This window comes from Cnephaeus nilssonii (assembly GCF_951640355.1).
Source record: "Cnephaeus nilssonii genome assembly, chromosome: 17".
NCBI classification, from domain to species: Eukaryota; Metazoa; Chordata; class Mammalia; order Chiroptera; family Vespertilionidae; genus Cnephaeus; species Cnephaeus nilssonii.
The window spans coordinates 7,750,004-7,769,838 of record NC_137088.1 but is presented as its reverse complement, the minus strand read 5'-3'; the positions used below and the strand labels follow the sequence as shown (position 1 = coordinate 7,769,838).

The window sequence follows — 19,835 nt, the reverse complement described above, 5'->3', positions numbered from 1 at the left end:
GGAAAGATGGAGGCATCCCTGTATGAACCGGCTGGAGGTCCCGGTTCCTCTTCTACTTACCCACACCTTCATTCCTCGAGTGCAGCAATTCCGTCAGGGGAGCCGTGGCTCCCTCGGCTTCAATAGCTTCTGCAGCCTCCTTGTCCTGAGCAAGTTCACAGAGGACCCCTGCAGCGACTCTTTGGATATTTTCAATGGGAGAATAAAGCAGCTAAGGAGAAAACACACACAAAAGCCTCATTAAATTAAAGCATAGCAAGCACCCTATTGTAGTGCAAACATTCCCAACTGAGTTTAATGGCATTTGCACTACTGTATTAAAGCACAGTCATGCCCTGCTTAGCGAAGGGGTACGTCTGAGCAGTGCATGTGAGCATCAAAGCACACCTAACCTGGATGGTCAGCCCACTGCTCCCCTAGGCCACACGCCCATACAGCACGTTCCTCTACTGAATGCTGTGGGGAATTGTAACACAATGGTAAACGTAGATTTGCTTACACCAGCATCACCACAAACACGTAACGTGCTGTAACAGTACTATCAGGGGGTGACAGGAATTTTTCAGTCCATTATAATCTATGGTACCACCACTGATGACAGAAATATCATTATGTAGCACTTGACCGTATTCTCTAAATTATTTTCCAAAGTGTGTAATGCTCCAGGGCACTGGTTTTCTGGACTATTTTTTAGCTACAACCCCTTTCTTGAGAGACAGTTTCCATTGAGCTAAGACTTGGGAACCCAGGGGTAGGTGGGGGTCGGCTTTGGCAGCAAGACCAGCTCTCATGCCTCCATGATTGAGTACCTAACAGTGGAGCAGATCAGCTCCCTCTTCTTGCCTTCAAATCCAACGTTTCTCCTACTGCCCCCAAAATGAAGGGAATTTTCATAAAATTAAATGTATTCAGCCTAAAGGACCTCACACGTTGAGATTCTATTTTTCATGCTTTGGCAGGGGGACATGGGCAGAGTATTGTCATTTTATAAATGGTGATAGACGAAAATGAAATGTCTGTACCCTTATTCTGGTATCTAATTTCCTGAAAATTTGCTTATCGTTAAAATCCTGAAATATTATGACACATAAAATCTAGAACACCTCACTTCAAACCAACACACCTGCACAAACAGTGGAATGGTGTTCAGTCCTCTGATTACGATTCGGTTGTGAACATCCCGAGCTAGGATGTGAAGGGCTCCAGTACAACCTTCAACTATTTCTTCCATGCGGACGCCCTCCTACCAAAAGAAACATGGTTAATAAATAGGGCATTCTCCTTCCTAAAGTTTTAAACTAAGATTTTCTGTTCTGAGTAGCAATTACTAGTCACAACATACACCCAAAGTTTTCAAGAATTTGCAGTTAGTTCAGGAATAAAGGAGGATTCCATTAAGTTGAATGTCATTGAAAGGGGCCTCATGGTAGCGTAAGTCCACGCAGCAGCCCTTCCCCACAGAGTACTTCCATATGCCTCTGAATCCCAAAGAGAACTTTCTTACAGTGAGGGCACCCTCCACTCTAGGTAAAGGGAAACTGAAAGATGAGAAAGCAATGCTCAGACTATTGTCAATGTTTTTCTTTCATATGCTCCATTTTTGTACACCTATGTATATTTGGTGAAAACTTAGCAAAGTTTTATCACCAACTACTAAAATTCTACTGAGCTGCCAGCAGAAAATCCACTCCACACCTCCTCCAGACTATTCAACTGAAGGCCTGTATGAGAGCAGAAAGTTTGCTTTTGCAAAATATAAGTACTATGTGCTTTCCCTGTTTCTGAATTTTAAAAAAGGTTATAATGCCCTAGCTGGTTTGGATCAGTGGATAGAGCATTGGCCTGCAGACCGAAGGGTCCCTGGTTCAATTCGGGTCAAGCGCACATATCCAGGTTGTGGGCTCGATCCCCAATGGGGGCGTGCAGCTGATTAATGATTCTCTCTCCCTCCTTCCCCTCTGAAATCAATAAAAATATATATTTAAAAAATAACAAAAAATAAAAAAAGGTTATAATTCTGCTACTTTTAGAAACTGTATTTTGAAATAATATATTTTTACCATGACCTCCTAGTTCATGGGTCCAGTCTCAACCACTGAGCCACACTAGCCGGGCACAACTGATTTTTAGAACAAACCCTCCTTTTTTCCTAAATTAGAGATTGAAAATAAAAGGTACCTTTGCACTTTAATAAGCCACCTCATAGACACAGGCCAATACCAAAAGTAAAGAATGGAGAAAGCCAAAGCCCCCTAATGAGTGATTACACAAAGCAACTAGCAAGAAGGGGTTCCCAAAATCTTTTCTGGGAAGGTCCATCCTTATTTCCTAAAGTAACTAAATTAAAGAAGAGAACTCTCTGAAGGTCTGAGTCTTAAATTCAGAGGATCCAGAATGTCTTTACTTGTAATGAAGTTAGTATTAAGACTGCAAACTTGGCATCAAAAGCTTTCTGGGTAAAGATTCCAGAAATGCTATTATTAAAATTTGTTGGCAATCTTACGTCTGTGGAAATAGTTTAAACCACCCTTGGAAGAGACAGTAAATGGTGTGTTAAATATTTGTAAGGTAACACTCATGTTGTAATGGAGAAGAGGAGGCTCTGAAATCAGACAGACTTAAATTCAAATTATGGCTCTGTTACTTCCTAAGAAGGAAGCCTTTGTATGGATGAAATGAGAAAACTCTGTATGAAGAAGTACCTAACCTCACTCTCCCTTTGTAAGCCTGATAATGCAAAGATGCAAAGGAGATGTCATAGGAAACATCACCAGGGGCCACTTTATCTTCTCAGCAGCCACAGAAACATGTCAGTTTTTTAGCCATTAGCAAACAGCTCTTCAGGCAGAAAAAAATGGAGGGAGCAAATGATGGATTTGTGTTATGTGTCACTAGTAAGATTTACCCACCACAAACTGCTGCTGTGTTCCGCCCATAGAGGTACGACGCTGGGTATCCTGATGTGCACGCACCAACAGCTGAACTAGTCGTGGAATGGCGCCCTGCTCACGCAAAGGTGCATGATTTGCTGGACAAAGAGCAAGATTTCGAATCAATCCGACAGTAGCCTGTAGATAAGAAGAACAAAGAACTGGCATACAACTCAACAAAACCATTTTCTAACCTAAAATTCCCACCACACTAAAATTACTGGTATCACTTAAAAGTAGCACTGACTACACAAACACTTCAGAACCCCATCCCAGCCACACTTCCTGTGCATCCATCCCTCATGCTGAGCAGTCATGCAATAGCTGGAGGTGGCTCACTTTTAATTCTGTGACCTACTTGGGCAATTTACCTTTATCAGAGGCCAATGGGACGGTGGGTGTAGGAGTTTCACCACAACTGGTAGTCCATAGTGAAGGCGAACAGCATTCTGGGCCATCTCTGCTTCCTGGTGTCGGCTGGTCAGATGACGAAGAGCACAGATGGCAGGCTCAGTGATGTCCTCCCTGTCACCAGCACGAAGGACAGTACGCACAAGAGCCTCAATACCACCCACTTGGCACACCATCATCTTATTCTTATAATTATTGCAAGTGAGATTAGAAAGGATTCCCGCTGCACAGGTGACCACATTTATATCGTCTGAGCCCAGCAGCTGAACAAGAGTCCCAAGAAGACCTTCCATCCCTTCCTATGGAAACAGAAACAGATGCTCAGTACACACTCATCTTGACTCTGTCACTAAGGCACCCGCTTACTCAGAATTTACCTGTTTAGTTGCAGCATCTGAAAGATTCCTAAGAGTCCAAAGACAGTTCTGAACAAGACGCTGACTTGGATCTGTCAGATGAAGTCCTAAAGCTTGCATTCCACCTAGAAGATGAAAAAAGGTCTAAGGCAATGCCCATTAGCTAACAATTCTGTCAGCACTACGTGTCTTCTCTAGTCTTGAAGGGTGTTCCTCTTTATTGCCAAAGTGTATTCCCCCTTCCATCTAAATCCTTTATTTCCTTTTATTTTCTAGGATACTGTCCAGTTGCCAGTTCATCTCAACTTCTGTCAAATATCTATTGTTCCTTCCCTATGTGGAAAAAGTCTTCATTATTTCCACTATTCCCCTGTAGGTAATATTCCTATTATTTATTTCATTTCAGCTATTCAATCATTTCAATATATATATATGTATATATATATATGCACATATATATATATACATATATATATACATATATATACATATATATACATGTATATATATATACATACATATATATATATACATATATATATATATGTTCAATACTATTAGTTGGAGCTATACCAGTGAGCAAAATATTATAAAATCCCTACCCTCACAGAGCTTGTGGTCTAGTTGGAGGCAAACAATAAACAAATATACAATTAATAAACTAAAACTGTGTGTGTGTGTGTGTGTGTGTGTGTGTGATGATATTAAGTGCTATAGGAAAAACCAATGTAAGGGAAGGGATTACAATTTTATGTAGGGTAATCAGGTCACCTCAATATGAAGGTGACATCTGAGCAAAGACCTGAAGGAGCCATGTAAATGCCTGGGTAAGAATAATCAAAAAGAATGCACTGAAACGCTTTCACCGGGGACTGCATAAAGGCACTGACTCCCAAGGGTCACAGCCTTCCGTCACCTAGGACCCTAATGAAGGACATTTACACTGGCAGGGGTCTAAATGGAAGCTCAGTTCCCCACGTGCTGGCTTAACTTCACCATCTCCCTCCTACTAAAATCACTTCTGAAATGTGGTGAGATACTTTCTCTTGTTTCCTTATTCAACTTTTCAGGTATGTTTTATTTCCTCAAAGTAGGTTAGATCTACTTGCCATAATCTCATGGCACCCTGTATTTTTCCTTCATAGTATTTATCCCAACTCTAATTAAGTGTACCTCCCCTACAAGACAAAGGTCATCCCTATCTGGTTCCTTCCTTGTAGCTCCAGCTACTAATTAGTGACCTTAGCAAGGCTGACACTCAGTATTTGTTAAATGACTAGATTCCCTTCTACCTTCTCTCCCTCCAAGATTTCATTCCCTCCTTCTATTAGAACTCTTAACTCTGAGAGTGGATCTTAACTCCAGATGCCCACCAGACTTTACGCACACATTCTGATTCAGCAGGTCTAGGGTTGAAGTCCCATGCAGATGACTTCGAGGTAGCTCCCACCTCACTGAGGCCTTTTCCCCCTCACCATGACTAAGAAGGCAACTCCCCAATCTGTAGCGCAATCTCCCCGTATTCTAGTACCACACATTTCCAGCTATCTACTGACATTTGAGTCACTGAGTATGTCGTCGCCTTTAATGGTTTTGTTCCTCAAATTAAAGAATCCATCTGGTAGTTCCATTTATTGTCATGGTATTCATGATCTCCCCACCACATACCACTTCTGGTTGCACTTTTAGCCCCTACATTGTCACATTCCATGTATTCTTTCATAAGTTTCAAACATTCATCCTTTGTTGTCTATTTTTATACCAAACTACTTCATTCCTAGAAGCCTGTAAGAAGCCTATAATACATCTCAGAGGCCTGGTCTGCTTGCCTATGATCATCCAAACTGTCATACAATGTAGTATTAACATTCCAAACACCCCATTGTGATGCTATGCCACTGCTCAACAACCATCAATAGCTTATCTGTAAGACAACAGCCAAATTCTTTAGCATAATGTTAAGGAACCCTTTGGAATCTGAATCCCATCTAGCATTCCAAACTGGCCTCAACATTCTACACCTATAGTTTCAAAGCTGAAATAAAGCATGAATAAACATCTTATAGGGGCTAAGAAAGTTCTTCCCAGTATGACCGGCCTCGCTCATCAACCTCAGTAACCTAGCAATTCATCCCAGTTACTAAGTTTTCGTTATAGACTCTTCAGCAATCTTTTCTCTTAATCTCCACCCCATTAATTCTGTATTCCTAGAATACTGAGACATGTTTTGTTAACCATTGGAAACCATATGTTTATTACAGTGCTTGAAACACACGTACTACTGAATATTTTCAGAATAAACTAGAACATCAGAATAACTGGGGGAACTTCTTAAAATGAATATTCCTAGGCCTCCAGTCACATACATTTCCAGATTCAATACCCCAGGGATTGTGGTTAAATTAAGTCTAAAAGTCTGTATTTTTCCCAAGCACTCCAAGTATTTCTGGAATAGCCGGAAAAATTTACATCCTTGTTCTATGAACCCAGCCACACTTGTTCATCCCCAGGCCAATTGTTGCAATGCCAGCAGCTATCCTGAACAACCATAAAACCTCTCTCCCACAGATTCTCAAGTAAAATCTCAAGTGAGAAAATGGGTGTTTCCAACCCCATACTTTACTTCTAATTTTTTCCTATTAAATGCCTTTACATCTTTCCTCTTCCAGTTTTACTTTGAAACTTGGTTTGAGTCCAGATACATGTAATTAGCTGGGTTATGGGAAGGAAAAAGGATGCTAGGTAGTTGAAGAGTATCTTTATAGAGAAAAGCAAGAGGCCCTAGTGTAGACCACCTATTCCTTTCCTCTGCCACCAACGTGCCCACAATACAAGCTGCTCCATTAAAATTACTTAAAGGGAAAAGAAAAAAACTTTTTCATATGAGACCATTTGCTCACTGTCTACAGAATACCAGTGCAAAACACTGCTCATGAGTATCCACTAACAAATCAAGAAAACCACTTTGCTGTATACAACTCTATATAATAGAACATGTTGTAACATAATTTCTCCTATATATTCACAGGTCTACTAGCAAAGCAAATCAGGTTTGCCCAAAACCAAAATTAAAAACAAACTTTATCAAGCCAAGTATTCGCTGTCATTTTCTATGATTAATAAGAACTCTGCCTAACCTAGGCTTCAAGAGCACCAATACAGGTGTGTAGCAGAACACATACTTTGTCTGAATGTGATCTTGGCTGCAAACTGAATAGGACCATCTACTTGCAGCCCATTAAGGTCAAGTTCTATTACCTTTTCCTAAGAAAGGTAATCTAATTAGAACTGCAGACGCTGTGCACATGAGAACTTAGAACAGACATGCATACTTACCAGCTTCTACAATAGCCGGTTTATTACTAGAGCAGACAGACAGCACCTTCAGTACTCTGCTTGTGGTCCACAGTAGTTTCTCGTAAGTGTAGGTCCTCATTATATTTACTAAAGCTTGAGGTCCACCACTAGCCAGGATGATCAGCTGGAAGGACATGTATATATTGTTAGTTGTGGAATCTGCCATGTTATATTACCAACATATCTTACTATACAAAAATTTCAGCCAGCTTGCCATTGACTTATATGTATTCCTGGACCACATAGCCCATACTCTCATATTGGGGTCCTATTTACCCCTCCTTCTATAGCATTCCACTCAAATTCAGGCATCCTAGTCCTCCCAAGAATATAGCAACTCTGGCCCAATTTTCTTCTTCCCACAAATCATAGCAAAAGGAAAATGAAAAAGAAAAAAAAGAAACCATGTTGGTATGCAACAGTAATGCCCAGATATGAAAATTATATCAAAGCTCATTGGTTGAAAATTTACACCAGAATAGGCACTTAACTCCTACTGATTTGGTTCATTGCTTTTCCTAATCATATCTACCTTACAAAGAGATGATATACCATAAGCATCCATTATTGCCCTTTACTTCCCCTACATACTCCCACCTCCCAACTCTACCCCAATTTTCTAAAAACAAATCTTATCACTTCATGCCTCTGCTGAAACTTACTTGACTGCCGCACACTGCTCTTTTAGCATGGTCTACAAGGCCCTGTGGGACCTGCTCTATCTCAGTAGTCCCACCCCAGACCTTTGGCTTTTAAGTCACTTTTTGCTTTTTTTAAATTTCCAAAATTAGCCATGTCCTCCCCTCCTTCAGTAGGACTTTCAAAGATGTCATTTCCTGTCCATGACCTTCACCTAGTCAATCTCTCTCATCCTTGAGAGCTGAACTATTACTCCTCCAAGAGGTCTCTCATAACCTTCAAAACAGGGTATGGTTCACTGTTGATTTACCCATCAATATCTGGAAAGGGTAAATTCATGCGTTAGGAGAAAGTAGAGGCTATGGTTCACTTATGTTTTCCATAGCCTCTACTTTCTCCTAACGCATGAATTAAGTAATAACTTGGCTATTATTTCAGGCTATCTCCCACCCAAGAATGAAAGTTCTAAGGGAAGCCTACCTGCTATATCTCTATTGCCTGGCTCAGTCCTTTACACACAGACACTCAAATATTTAAAGAAACAGATGTTTTAACTTTTCTAGGATATATACTAAGGGTGAGGCATACAATGAATTCCCAAGCGTCCACAGAGGGCATGCCATTGGGGGTCTCCAATGCTCCATGACAACCACATTTGGAACAATTCTTTTACCTTGCTTTCTTGATTGCCGTAAGCTAAAATCTGAAGGCAGTCTGTTGTAATAGCCAAGAATTTAACATTTGTTTTGTTGAGCAAAGCAACCATTTTCTGCAGCCCACCAGCTAAACGCACTGCCATTTTAGCTCCTTCTTGATGCAATAAAAGGTTGTGGAGAGTTGTAATGGCATAAAACAATACAGAATCCACTGGTGAGCTGGGGAGAAAAAAAAAGCCTCATCAGAAATGGTGTGATTGCACTCTTCTCCTTGAAGCTTTGGACATTCTGACCACGTTTTCTTACCCAAGCATCTTCACCAGGGCAGGAATGCCCCCAGACTTAAAGATGGCCAGCAAGCCCTCCCGGTGATGGGAAAGATTGTGCAAGGTCCCAGCAGTACAACGAGCTGTTTCCACATCATTTGTATTCTGCATGGTACGTACAATAGCAGACACCATCTGAGGAGAACGCATGATGGCGTGTCTGGAAGCTTCCTTTTTAGAAAGCTGATGAACCATAACTGCCGCCTTATTAACCACCACCTATAATGTACAGGAATTAAGAGATAGCATTAGTCTTCAAACACTAACATTAGGTAAACATTCTGCGACTCCTTCCTTCAAAGCAGGTTAAAAAGCTAGCCATGTCATCGCTAACCTGGTCCTCATCGTTCAGCAGTTTTGTCAGTTCTGGGATTGCACGTGTGGCAAGTTCTGCATCATCTTGGTAGTTAATCAAATTTACAACAGCATGTTTCAGCATCTGTGATGGTTCAGCCAAACGCTGGACGTTGGTGGGATGAGCGGCATCAAACTGTGTAGATGGGATCTGCATGCCCTCATCTAATGTCTCAGGGAACATAGCAGCTCGTACCCTCTGAGCTCGAGTCATCGCATACTGTCCATCAATATCTGGAAAGGGTAAATTCAATACTCACTATCCACAGTTCAGCATCCCCTGAATATTTGCTGTTCTAAACAGTGAAGGTGACATTGTAATCACTCCCTTTTCTTTACCACACCGTTTTATTTAAGCTATTATTACACATTAGCTTGTAGAATAACGAATTCTCAAAGCTGCATGGTGACTTCCAGTAAGGCAATCATACTCTTACCTGCTACTTGTTCTTGAGTGAAGGACTGAGAAAATCCCTGTTCCCACTCGTACAGGACTTGTTGGGTGGTATCCACATCATCTTCCTCGGGATTGCCTTTACCACTCAGAGAAGGGGCTGTGGTAGTGGCACCAGAATGGATTCCAGAGTCCAGGTAAGACTGCTGCTGCCAGTGACTAACAGCTGCTTTTCTGTCTGGCTCCATGGCCATGTCCAACTCCATCAAATCAGCTGTAAAAACCAAACAGTATCACAGCATTACTACCACTGGAATGTAATTTTAGTTTTAAAAAAATCTGTGATATGATCCATTGAAATATTTTTAGAAATAAAGTTAAATTTGAAAGACAGCCAAGAATAAAAGAATGGTAGCCAAGATTCGCTTGGTGACGAAATAGCTACACTCTGAGGGGACCACCTAACAGTTACTCACTGAATCAGTGGAAGAATGGTACTGCATCCAGGCTCCAGAGCAGTCATCCAGACTAGATTCCTGCTGGTGGCTTGTTTGCTAGTTCACCAAGCCATTAGGAGGAGTGAGCAGAAAATGAAGCAAAAGGTAGCCTGATAAGTAAGCAGGGAGAGAGGAAAGCAAGGGGGATCTGAGCCAGACTGGGTTAATGGCAACGAAGTAGAGCCCCAATTCAGTAACTAAAGGCTCATGATACAAACCTTGGGTAGCCATTGTCCACGCACGATTTTCAAAAACGTTGTATGGTGTACTTCAGATACCCTAAAAGAGTTAAGCGGAAGTCATTAGGATTTAAAATTAATTTTATTTTAATAATCATAAGTCATTAGGATGGTTTGTTAAACATCATGGACTAAAGCCACAAATCATCTTTTACCACGTGACACAGTGAAACACAGACCTTATGGTCTCCTCGGACACCTCAACCACAGCTCCATCACTGCTGAACCTATCAGTGAAAACTCCCCTTGAACAAGCACTTCCTTTTATAGAAGTACAAACTACAGATATTCAGGATGTCAGCAAGCATCATTACTGAAGATGACAAAGAAAGCACAAAAGCTCTAATAATGAAAGCCAAGGCTAGGAGGGGACTATTCAAAATCAACTCCTCGAGTTCCAAAAGGCCTCTCCCATTTTAACTTCTCTCACTGAAAAATTCATATATCCTCTTTGGACAGAAGTCCAATGGGATTCTTGAAAAACATCAAATTTTCATTTGAAGGATCGTTTTCTGTTATAATATAACTAGAGGCCCAGTGCACGAAATTCGTGCACGGAGGGGGGTTGTCCCTCAGCCCAGCCTGTACCCTCTCCAATATGGGACCCCTCAAGGGATGTCCGACTGCCCGTTTAGGCCCGATCCCGGTGGGCAGTCGGATCCCTAAACGGGCAGTTGGACATCCCTCTCACAATCCAGGACTGCTGGCTCCCAACTGCTTGCCTGCCTGACCATAACCGCTTCTGCCTGCCAGCCTGATCACCCCCTAACCACTCTGCTGCCAGCCTGTTTGCCCCCAACTTCCCTCCTCTGCCGGCCTGGTCACCCCTAACTGCCCTCTCCTGCAGGGTTGATCACCTCCAACTGCCCTCCCTTGCAGGCTTGGTCCCTCTCAACTGCCCTCTCCTGCTGGCCATCTTGTGTCCACATGGGGGCAGCTATATTGAGTGTTGGAGTGATGATCAATCTGCATATTACTCTTTTATTAGATAGGATAGAGGCCTGGTACAGGGGTGGGGGCCAGCTGGTTTGCCCTGAAGGGCGTCCCGGATCAGGTGGGGGTTCCCTTGGGGCGTGGGGCAGCCTGAGCGAGGGGCCTGTGGTGGTTTGCAGGCCGGCCACGCCCCCTGGCAACCCAAGCGGAGGCCCTGGTATCTGGAATTTATTTTCCTTCTACAATTGAAACTTTGTAGCCTGGAGCGGAGCCAAGCCTGGGGCTCCCTCTGAGGCCGGCAGCCATTTGTGTTGGGGTTATAATTGAAACTTTGTTGTCTTAAGCAGGTGGGCCCAGCCAGGGTGTGCGGAAAGCTTTGCTTCCCCTGTTGCCGGCGGCAACCCTGGCCTGCTCTCTCAAGCTCCATTCTGCCGCCATTTGTTTGAATTTGTTTACCTTCTATAATTGAAACTTTGTAACTTGAGTGGAGGCTTAGGCCTGGCAATGGCAGGTGGAAAGCTTGGCTTCCTCTGTTACCTAGGAAACCTTGCTCTCTGTGGCTGTAGCCATCTTGGTTTGGGTTAATTTGCATGCTCACTCTGATTGGATGGTGGGCGTGGCTTGTGGGCGTGGCTTGTGGGTGTGTTGGAGGTATGATCAATTTGCATATTTGTCTATTATTGGATAGGATGCCATCTAAAATACCTTCAAGAAAGTAATTTTGGTGACTAGATCAGAGCAATGGATTTTTTACTAAGAAGTAAAATTATTTTTCAAATGAAAAGTTTGCAACTCAACAGCATGTTTTTAATAAAGTTTTTCTAAGTTTAAATCTGTAGCAATGATTTATTATAAATACAAGTACTACTGACTGTAATGCTATTTGATCAATATAAAAACTTAATCATTCATATATATGTATAACAGCCTTAGCATTTGGTTTATGTCTGGATTTTAGCTTTATTGCATAATATTTAGGAAAACAATGAATCACACAGGGAACTATTTGCAGAGAAGAACAAATTTCCTTTATTACAAAGTCTGTCCCTAAACAAGTTCATCTTCACTATAAATTAATATATTAGGTTTACCAATGTGTAAAGATATGGACTAAAATATTTAAGTGTGAACTGTCTTGTATCAATGAATAAAGGAGTTTAAATATGCTTAAGGAAATTTGAAACTGCCCTCTCTAAAGTCCTATTTTCTTAGGTAAAGGAGCATGTATTGATAATTCCTAAAACTGCTCTTCCAGAACTAGATTTTTACAACCACAGAGATCACTTGACACTTAAAGCTGACAAGAATTGCGGACACAATTGTTTCAATGTTCGTAGTAACAACTGACAATTTATATACAAGGCAAAGTGAAGGACAGAAAATAGTAAAGATCAGTGATTCCAGTCAATAAGAATCTTGTATTTTAAAATACAGTTGACCCTGAACAATGCGGGGGTTGAAGCACTGACCTCTAGCACAGTTGAAAATCTGAATATGACTTAAGTCTGCAATCTATAGGTAGATTCCCATTTGCCATCTGACCTTGGACAATGCAGGTTTGAACTGTGCAGGTCAACTGAAAAGTCAGTGTGTAAGTGGACCTATGTGGTTCAAGATCATGTTGTCCTCATGTCAACTGTAACTTACTCAGCAGGATTATGTGTTTAATGTTTTAGGTCATTAGGGCTGGAGTGGGACATAGAAACCAGCATTTTAAATTAACACTCTAGGATGCAGCAAATGATCCTCGGACTACACTCTGAGATATACTACGCTGGAAAGAACCCAGGTTCTCTATCCACTGATGCTGTATTTCACTCGTATCTTTTGTGACTGGCTATTTAGTCATTTTTCCAACTCTCTGGAAAATGGGTCCCTACTGCAGTCCCAGTATATTTCTGGGAAAGGGCATTTAAAACCATGTTCTATACTGAGCTCCTCCTTTAGCCAATGCCACAGGGCTCAGAAACCAACTAGTCACATGTATAGGCTGTGCAGCTATTTAAGAAGCCCTTTGGTACATCTGGCTTCAAAGAAAAAATACTGATAGTATTGTTTCCTTGATAGTGTTGCAAAAGCAGCATAGTAACTTGACCATGACTTATAATGATTTTATGGAAAAAAGTAAGTTCTTGTTCGAAACTTAAATTATCCATTTGTATGTTAGGGTCTTCTCAATACTCTTATTTTTATAGCATTTTAAAATTTATGCAAAATACATGAAAATTACTTTTGCTCTTCACTGCAACTTTAGGAAGTGAGGGAGGGTGTCAATCAGAGGGGAAGTACACAGTAGGCGTGAAAATGAAGATCTACCGAAGCAACAGTACTTACCAACTCATTCCCTACACTGCTCTACAGATAAATTCAAATTTACAAAAAACCTGAGAATAACCACTAAAGAAATTAAATATACTGTCCAGAGAGAACCAAGGCAGAATCTTGCCCCAATAGAAAGCCTTCCTCATGGTTCCCCCTCCAGAGCTTTCAGCCAAGCTACCCTCCACTACACCCTGCCAATCACTAAGGGCCTACCTAACAAGCTCCCATTTAACCAAGGCTTGCCAAACACTTAGGAAAACCTTCAACAAAGAAAAAGTTCAAGAAAAACCAACAGAAAAACTGACTTTTTTTTTTTTTTTAGACAACTGAAAAATAGGGGTAGGGTAGAGAAAGAAACAGAATGTTTCAATTTATTACTCTCATGAAGTTTGAAGAGAATAAATTAAAAATTCAAAAAGTTCAATAGGTAACTGAAGCTGAAAAAAACAAACTCCTAGAGTATAAAGGAGACACACAAAATATGAAAAAGAAGGAGATTGATCCAGGGAATCAAAGCTCCAACTAATAGGTATTCCAGAAAGAATTATGAAACAAAATGAGAAATGTCTATTAAGTACCAATCACGATAAAGGAGGGAAATTCTTAAAAATTATGACTTATTAAATGTTCCCTGATGTGACCACTACAGAATCTTTGTGTTCTGCCAGCTCTGTCACCACCAAGTGGTGCTCAGAAAAAGAAAGAGGGTGCCAGGATGGCTAACTTATCCAGCTAAGGAGGGAGTGGACACAGGCTTTCTTCCTTTTATTTTAATACTTACTATTTAAACATACACTTTCAATTATATATTTTTGTAAAGAAATCCTCAAACCTCAGCTTTCTATTTCTGATTTAAACTCTATAAAGGTTTAAAAAATATATCATTTATATGTAATAATTTCTATCTACATAGTAAGTTCATCCTGAACCATACCTTACTCAAATTATTACTATGAGTAATTTTTCCTTCAGCTTTTCTAATAGGAACACTTAAGCAAGCTAGGTTTTTCTTTTCTGTTATTATGGAAATTTTCAAATATGCAGAAGAGTAGCTACAACTGTATAATGAACACCCACATCACCTATACTTAACTATTAATATCATGCCATATTTGTGCCTTCCTACAGAATGACTTTAAAGATAGATTTCAAACTAAAGTTACTTCTCCAGTTCTCATCAAGACAAAATTACCTGATTTACCTAAGATTTCAAAAAGTTCAAGCATTACTCACTGGGAGTAACTTTGCTGTATAAAAACAAAGCAGCTCTATTATAAAAACTCCAGTTCTATACTGGCAGTTCTTGCCAAAAATTCACTTTTCCAATAATCTGCACTGGAAGACCCAAAGCCAATTGTTTATTCTGCTTTAAAGTAAGAATATGCAACTCTAGTTCAGGAGCATAATAAATTTTTGATATATACTCAGGGATTAAATAAAGTTCTTAATTTTTAAGTCATAACTCACTCTAGTTTCCTTTCTGCCTTTACTTTTCTCCTCAGCTCTGCATGTGTTCTGAAGAGTCTTCCTAGACTGGCCAATAAAAAATACTGATATAATATGAACTACCGGTCACTGACATATGACACGCACTGCGGCCAGCCAACCAGCCAGATCAGACGCGGGGCTGGCCAGCCAACCTCCCGTGGCCCCTCCCCCCCGGCCTGCCAGGCCCTGATGGGGCGGGCCAGGCGGACCCCACCTGTGCACAAATTCATGCACTGGACCCCTAGTATCTAATAATACTTTTGTTCCTCCAAAACACCTAACATCGATGCCTTTGGCATTATCTTTCAATATGTAGGTGCAAAATGACTATTAGAATCATGAACTGTCTATAGCTAGAAAGGATTAGGATGCTCCCCAAATGATCTTTCTTCATTTTATTCTCTTCTCTAACTTATCCATAAAGTAATATATATTTTTAGTATAAAATGTTCCTTTGCCATTACCATGATGATATGCAGTCAATGACATTTGGATATGTTTGGCATTTAAATTTACTGTTAGGCATTCTTTTAATATAAAAATCAATTCCATGTGTTGTAGACCCTTATAAAATCCTTATCATCTGTAGTAAAGCATATGATGTGTCCTTCTTGAATATTTAGTTTGTCCTTCCCCATTTCATTTGCTATTCAAATAATGCTGAACAATACAAATAATTCTCTTAATTTCTCTCCCCAGGGATTGCTTCAACTACTGGATTAAAGGGTAAGAACTTTTAAGGCCTTTGATACATAGCTCCAAAATACTGGAGCATAAACTGATACAATTTTCACACAAGGCATTATTGTACCCCTGGCCAGCTTACCAAGGGCTCATCAGCATCAACTGTTATTTCAGACACTTCTTAACAGCTCTGTCAGCCATCTAATGTACATGTCACCACCCTACTGCACAAGCTTTTCTGAATTATGAGAAAATAAAATGCTTAAAAAATTTTTGCTACATATATGTAGATTTTTTGGCTTCCCAGATTTTTGATGTTCTTCTTTTATATTTTTATGGAGTATATGTATATGTTCTACTCAAGAATTCTGTTTTTAATACATATTTTTATTGACTTTTTTTTTTTTTTTTTTTTTTTTACAAAGAGGAAAAACAGGGGTAGGGGAGAGAATTAGAAACATCAATCAATTGCTCCTGCACACCCCCTACTGGGGATCGAGTCTGCAAACAAGGTATATGCCCTTGACCGGAATCGAATCCAGACCCTTCAGTCCGCAGGCCGACGCTCTATCCCACTGAGCCAAACCAGTTAGGGCATACTCAAGAATTCTCTTCAATGATCACTAATATAACACATTTAGGCCAACTGTGTATGTCTGAGAATATGATTTTACTCTTTAAAATAATTAGATTATGGTAATATCCTTTACATTTATGATATACTGTTAGTCTCACCAATGAATTTATGATCAGTGACACAATCCTAAAATAGTCCTGATCCTTCAGAAAAACACACACAAACTTTCACTTTATACAAAAAGCAGACAGTTTTTCTCCAGGATATATTAATATTTTAAAACACATGCTACTTCAAGGTACATACCAAATAGCCTTTCTCTACACAGGCACATTTTTATAATTTCCAAATATAATTTTATGCCATTTAGGTTAAAAAAACACACACAACAATTCATGTTGTATGTAGTAAAAGTACAAATACATACTAACTTCCTAATACTTGGGGGCAAAGGGAATAAGGCTGAAAAGGGTATTAAAGATGGCTTCAACTTTTCAGCAATTTTTGCTTTTTTTAAAAAAAAAAACCAAACAAATATAGCAAAATTACATTTGTTAATATGGGTGGTGAGTACTCAGGTGTTTGTGACATTATTCTCTATACTTTGCATAGCAAAAATAACTGAATGAAAATAATAGCTGTATATCAACATTTCAGATAAAACAAAATGGAGTTATCAAAAAAAAAAAGACATTGAGTACTTTATGTACATTTTTGTTAAATCAGCTAAACCTTACAAACTTGAGTCTCAAATATGAGGGTAAAACATTTCCATCTCCCTAAAAAGGGAACAGTCACAGAAGGCTAAACAGGCTACAAATGTATTTTATAAAGCTATATAGCTATGTGGGAGGATCTGTTGCTATCACATCTTGGAATTGAGAATCCTGTTTCTCAAAATGAGTTCACAAAATAATGCTTGGCTAAATACTTTTAAGCTGAGAACACTCTTTGTTAACTCAACATTTTAAAAGACACTTTATACCCATTTTATGTGGATTTTACAGTGTGATAAAGGCTGCACAGAAAACAGTTCATAATTTAATTACATTTTAATAAAAGCAACAGTTAAATTATATGCAAACTACTTTCCTAAATACAAACAGGATAGTTAGAAAAATATAATTACAAAAAGATTTCATTCAAAATAGCAACAATAAAAAGGTACATACAAGATTAAATGGAGATACATCTTTCTGACTAGAAAATTTTGTCCTATATAAAGATGTCAGTTTTCTCTTAGTTTATAAATTCAATGTACTCCCAACAATACTCTCAGATTTCTTTAGGAGTAAATGATTTTGAAATACATTTGGAATGGAGGTATGACGGTAATTAAAAAAAAGACTCAAAGCAACTATGAGATGGAACTAATTCTGTATCAGATACTGACACAAAATACAAATCAATAGCAACAGCAATTAAAGAATAGTAGTATTGGGGTAGGAATGGATAAAAAAACTATAGTAATCAGAAAACACCCAGATATAAAATGGCAATTTAGTAAATGAAAAAGGTGATATTTCAATATGAGAGAAAGTTGGATTACTTTTTCATCCTACTTTACGATATTAAAATTAAACCTATACTAGTCAAATACTTACAAGTAAAAAAATAAACGAGATAAAATATGATAGATACAAGCAAGGGTGGTATATACATAAATAAAACTATGGTCAAAAGCCCAATATAAGCATGACTTGAAACTCTGAAACCAAAAAGAAAAGGTAGGCGTGTGTGTGTGCAAAAATTTTAAATTCCAGGGGGGGAGAGAGGGAGAGTCACAAATCCAGTAAAATTTTTTAAAATGCCACACTGGACATAAGACATGTAAAATAAGATTAAAGGCTAATATTCATATGTATACACACATCTGAGGACAAATATAAAAAAAAAACAGCTGGGAAAGGCAGGAAACATCATTTCAAAGAAAAAGTAAAAGCAATAAATATACACAAGAGTTTAAACTCATGTAGTTTTTGCTTATCAGACTGATGAAGATGGAAAAGATTAACGATGCCCATAGCTGATAAGGATATAGTGAAACTGGCAGAAACTTTTTGGAGGGTGTGCTGGCACTATCCATTGAATGTAGGTGTAAATACCCTTTGGCTTTAAAAAAACAATACCATTTTTATAATAGAAATGTATTCTGCAGAAATATGACAGAATCATGCCAAGACATCTGCACAGTAAAGCGTTTATAGAGAAAAAGCTAGTAATTACCCTAATACTTATCAACAGGGGAATGAATAAGAAATAATTTATCCATTGAGTGGAATATATATTCATCCACTGAAAAAGTATTTAATCATCTTTTGTTACTGGCATTGCAATAACCGGGAATGAGAGAAAGAATCAAGGTCATACATCTAGGAAAGTCTGCATTCTACTGTTGGAGAGTTAGGCAATAAAAACAAGACAATTTAAAGAGTGAGAACTACTGTGAAGAAAATAAACAAGGTGAGAATAAAGTGACTGGTGGTGGAGGAGGGCTAGTAGACTAGGTAGAGTGGGTAATGAGGGAGGGAGTGACATTTGAGCAGAGGAGGAGGAACTAGCCAGGTAAAGATGGGGCAGAACATTCCATGCAGGAACAAGTGCAAAGGAAGGAATGAGCTGTTTTGTAAAGGTACTAAGAGGTTACCAGTGTAGTAAGTTAAGGAACCATGAAGAGAGGTGGGAACCATATCAATGAAGATGTAAAATAAAATCTAAAGTGTGCTGGAAAGCCACTGGAGTAACATGACCTGTGGTTTGGGCTTTTTAAAGTTTACTCTAGCATCTGTATTGGGCGGGGGGGGGGGGGGGGGGGGGGGGGGGGACCGTGAGGAGCAAAAGCAAAGCAGGGAGACCAGTTAGGAGACTACTGTAAATCATCCGGGTGAGAGGGCATAGTGGATCACTATGTAACCATTAAAAAGAATGAAAAAGGGCACACTGAAAAAATATTCAACACATATTTATTAAAGGATTTGCATACTTTAAGAGTTTTTTTGCATATATTTGCAGAACCAATTGGATAGAATATGTTAGATATTAGAAATACATGTCTAAGAAAATATTTTATATCATTTAGCCCCATTATATGTTAGCCAAACACAGAGACAGCATTAAGGAAATGTTCCTAAGCATAAAGGCTAAGTGACTTATAAAATGGACTTTCTGCAAAACTACCCAGCCAATGATTAGTACACCTCAAGGCAAAAACAAGTTGCTAAAAGAAAAAAGAACCTATTCTTTAAAAAATAACCAATGTTTTCTAAAAGTAAGGAAATAAAATTTATTGCAATTTTTTTGATATTTAGGTCAATGCCACTGTATTAATTATATCAATGAACTAGAGGCCCGATGCATGAAATTCGTGCAAAGGGCTCAGCCCTGGCAGCCCCAGCTTCGTACTAAGGTCATCTGGATGGTCTCTGCGCGGTCGTTCTGCTGTTCCGCTTTCCACCGTTCGGTCGATTTGCATATTACACTTAGGTAACCATCTAATTTTGCCCTTGACATATCTAACAAGGTGGCACAATTAAATGCCTAGCAACTTCAGTTCTAAGCCTAATGTTATCTTATTGAATCTTCCCCTGCTGATAATTTCCCAAATTATCAGATGAAAAACTGACTAGCAGCAGTTAATGTAAGAGTATATAATATATGAGTATAGCTAATAAA

The 19,835-nt window shown here is 39.3% G+C and overlaps 1 protein-coding gene across 2 annotated transcripts in view; it reads right to left on the bottom strand.

The window, feature by feature from the left end:
• CTNNB1 (catenin beta 1) overlaps window positions 1-19,835 on the bottom strand; it is a 38,026-nt gene that overhangs the window by 3,217 nt on the left and 14,974 nt on the right. For both annotated transcript variants that reach the window (XM_079795345.1, XM_079795344.1), the window contains exons 2-12: window positions 10,139-10,199; window positions 9,467-9,697; window positions 9,010-9,263; window positions 8,656-8,894; window positions 8,367-8,568; window positions 7,034-7,178; window positions 3,719-3,822; window positions 3,302-3,640; window positions 2,910-3,068; window positions 1,124-1,243; window positions 61-211 (exon numbers count right to left, since the gene is read on the bottom strand). In XM_079795345.1, the coding sequence (XP_079651471.1) occupies window positions 61-211; window positions 1,124-1,243; window positions 2,910-3,068; window positions 3,302-3,640; window positions 3,719-3,822; window positions 7,034-7,178; window positions 8,367-8,568; window positions 8,656-8,894; window positions 9,010-9,263; window positions 9,467-9,697; window positions 10,139-10,151 (1,957 nt within the window). In that variant the 5' untranslated portion in view covers window positions 10,152-10,199. The remainder of the gene's footprint in view (window positions 1-60; window positions 212-1,123; window positions 1,244-2,909; window positions 3,069-3,301; window positions 3,641-3,718; window positions 3,823-7,033; window positions 7,179-8,366; window positions 8,569-8,655; window positions 8,895-9,009; window positions 9,264-9,466; window positions 9,698-10,138; window positions 10,200-19,835) is intronic.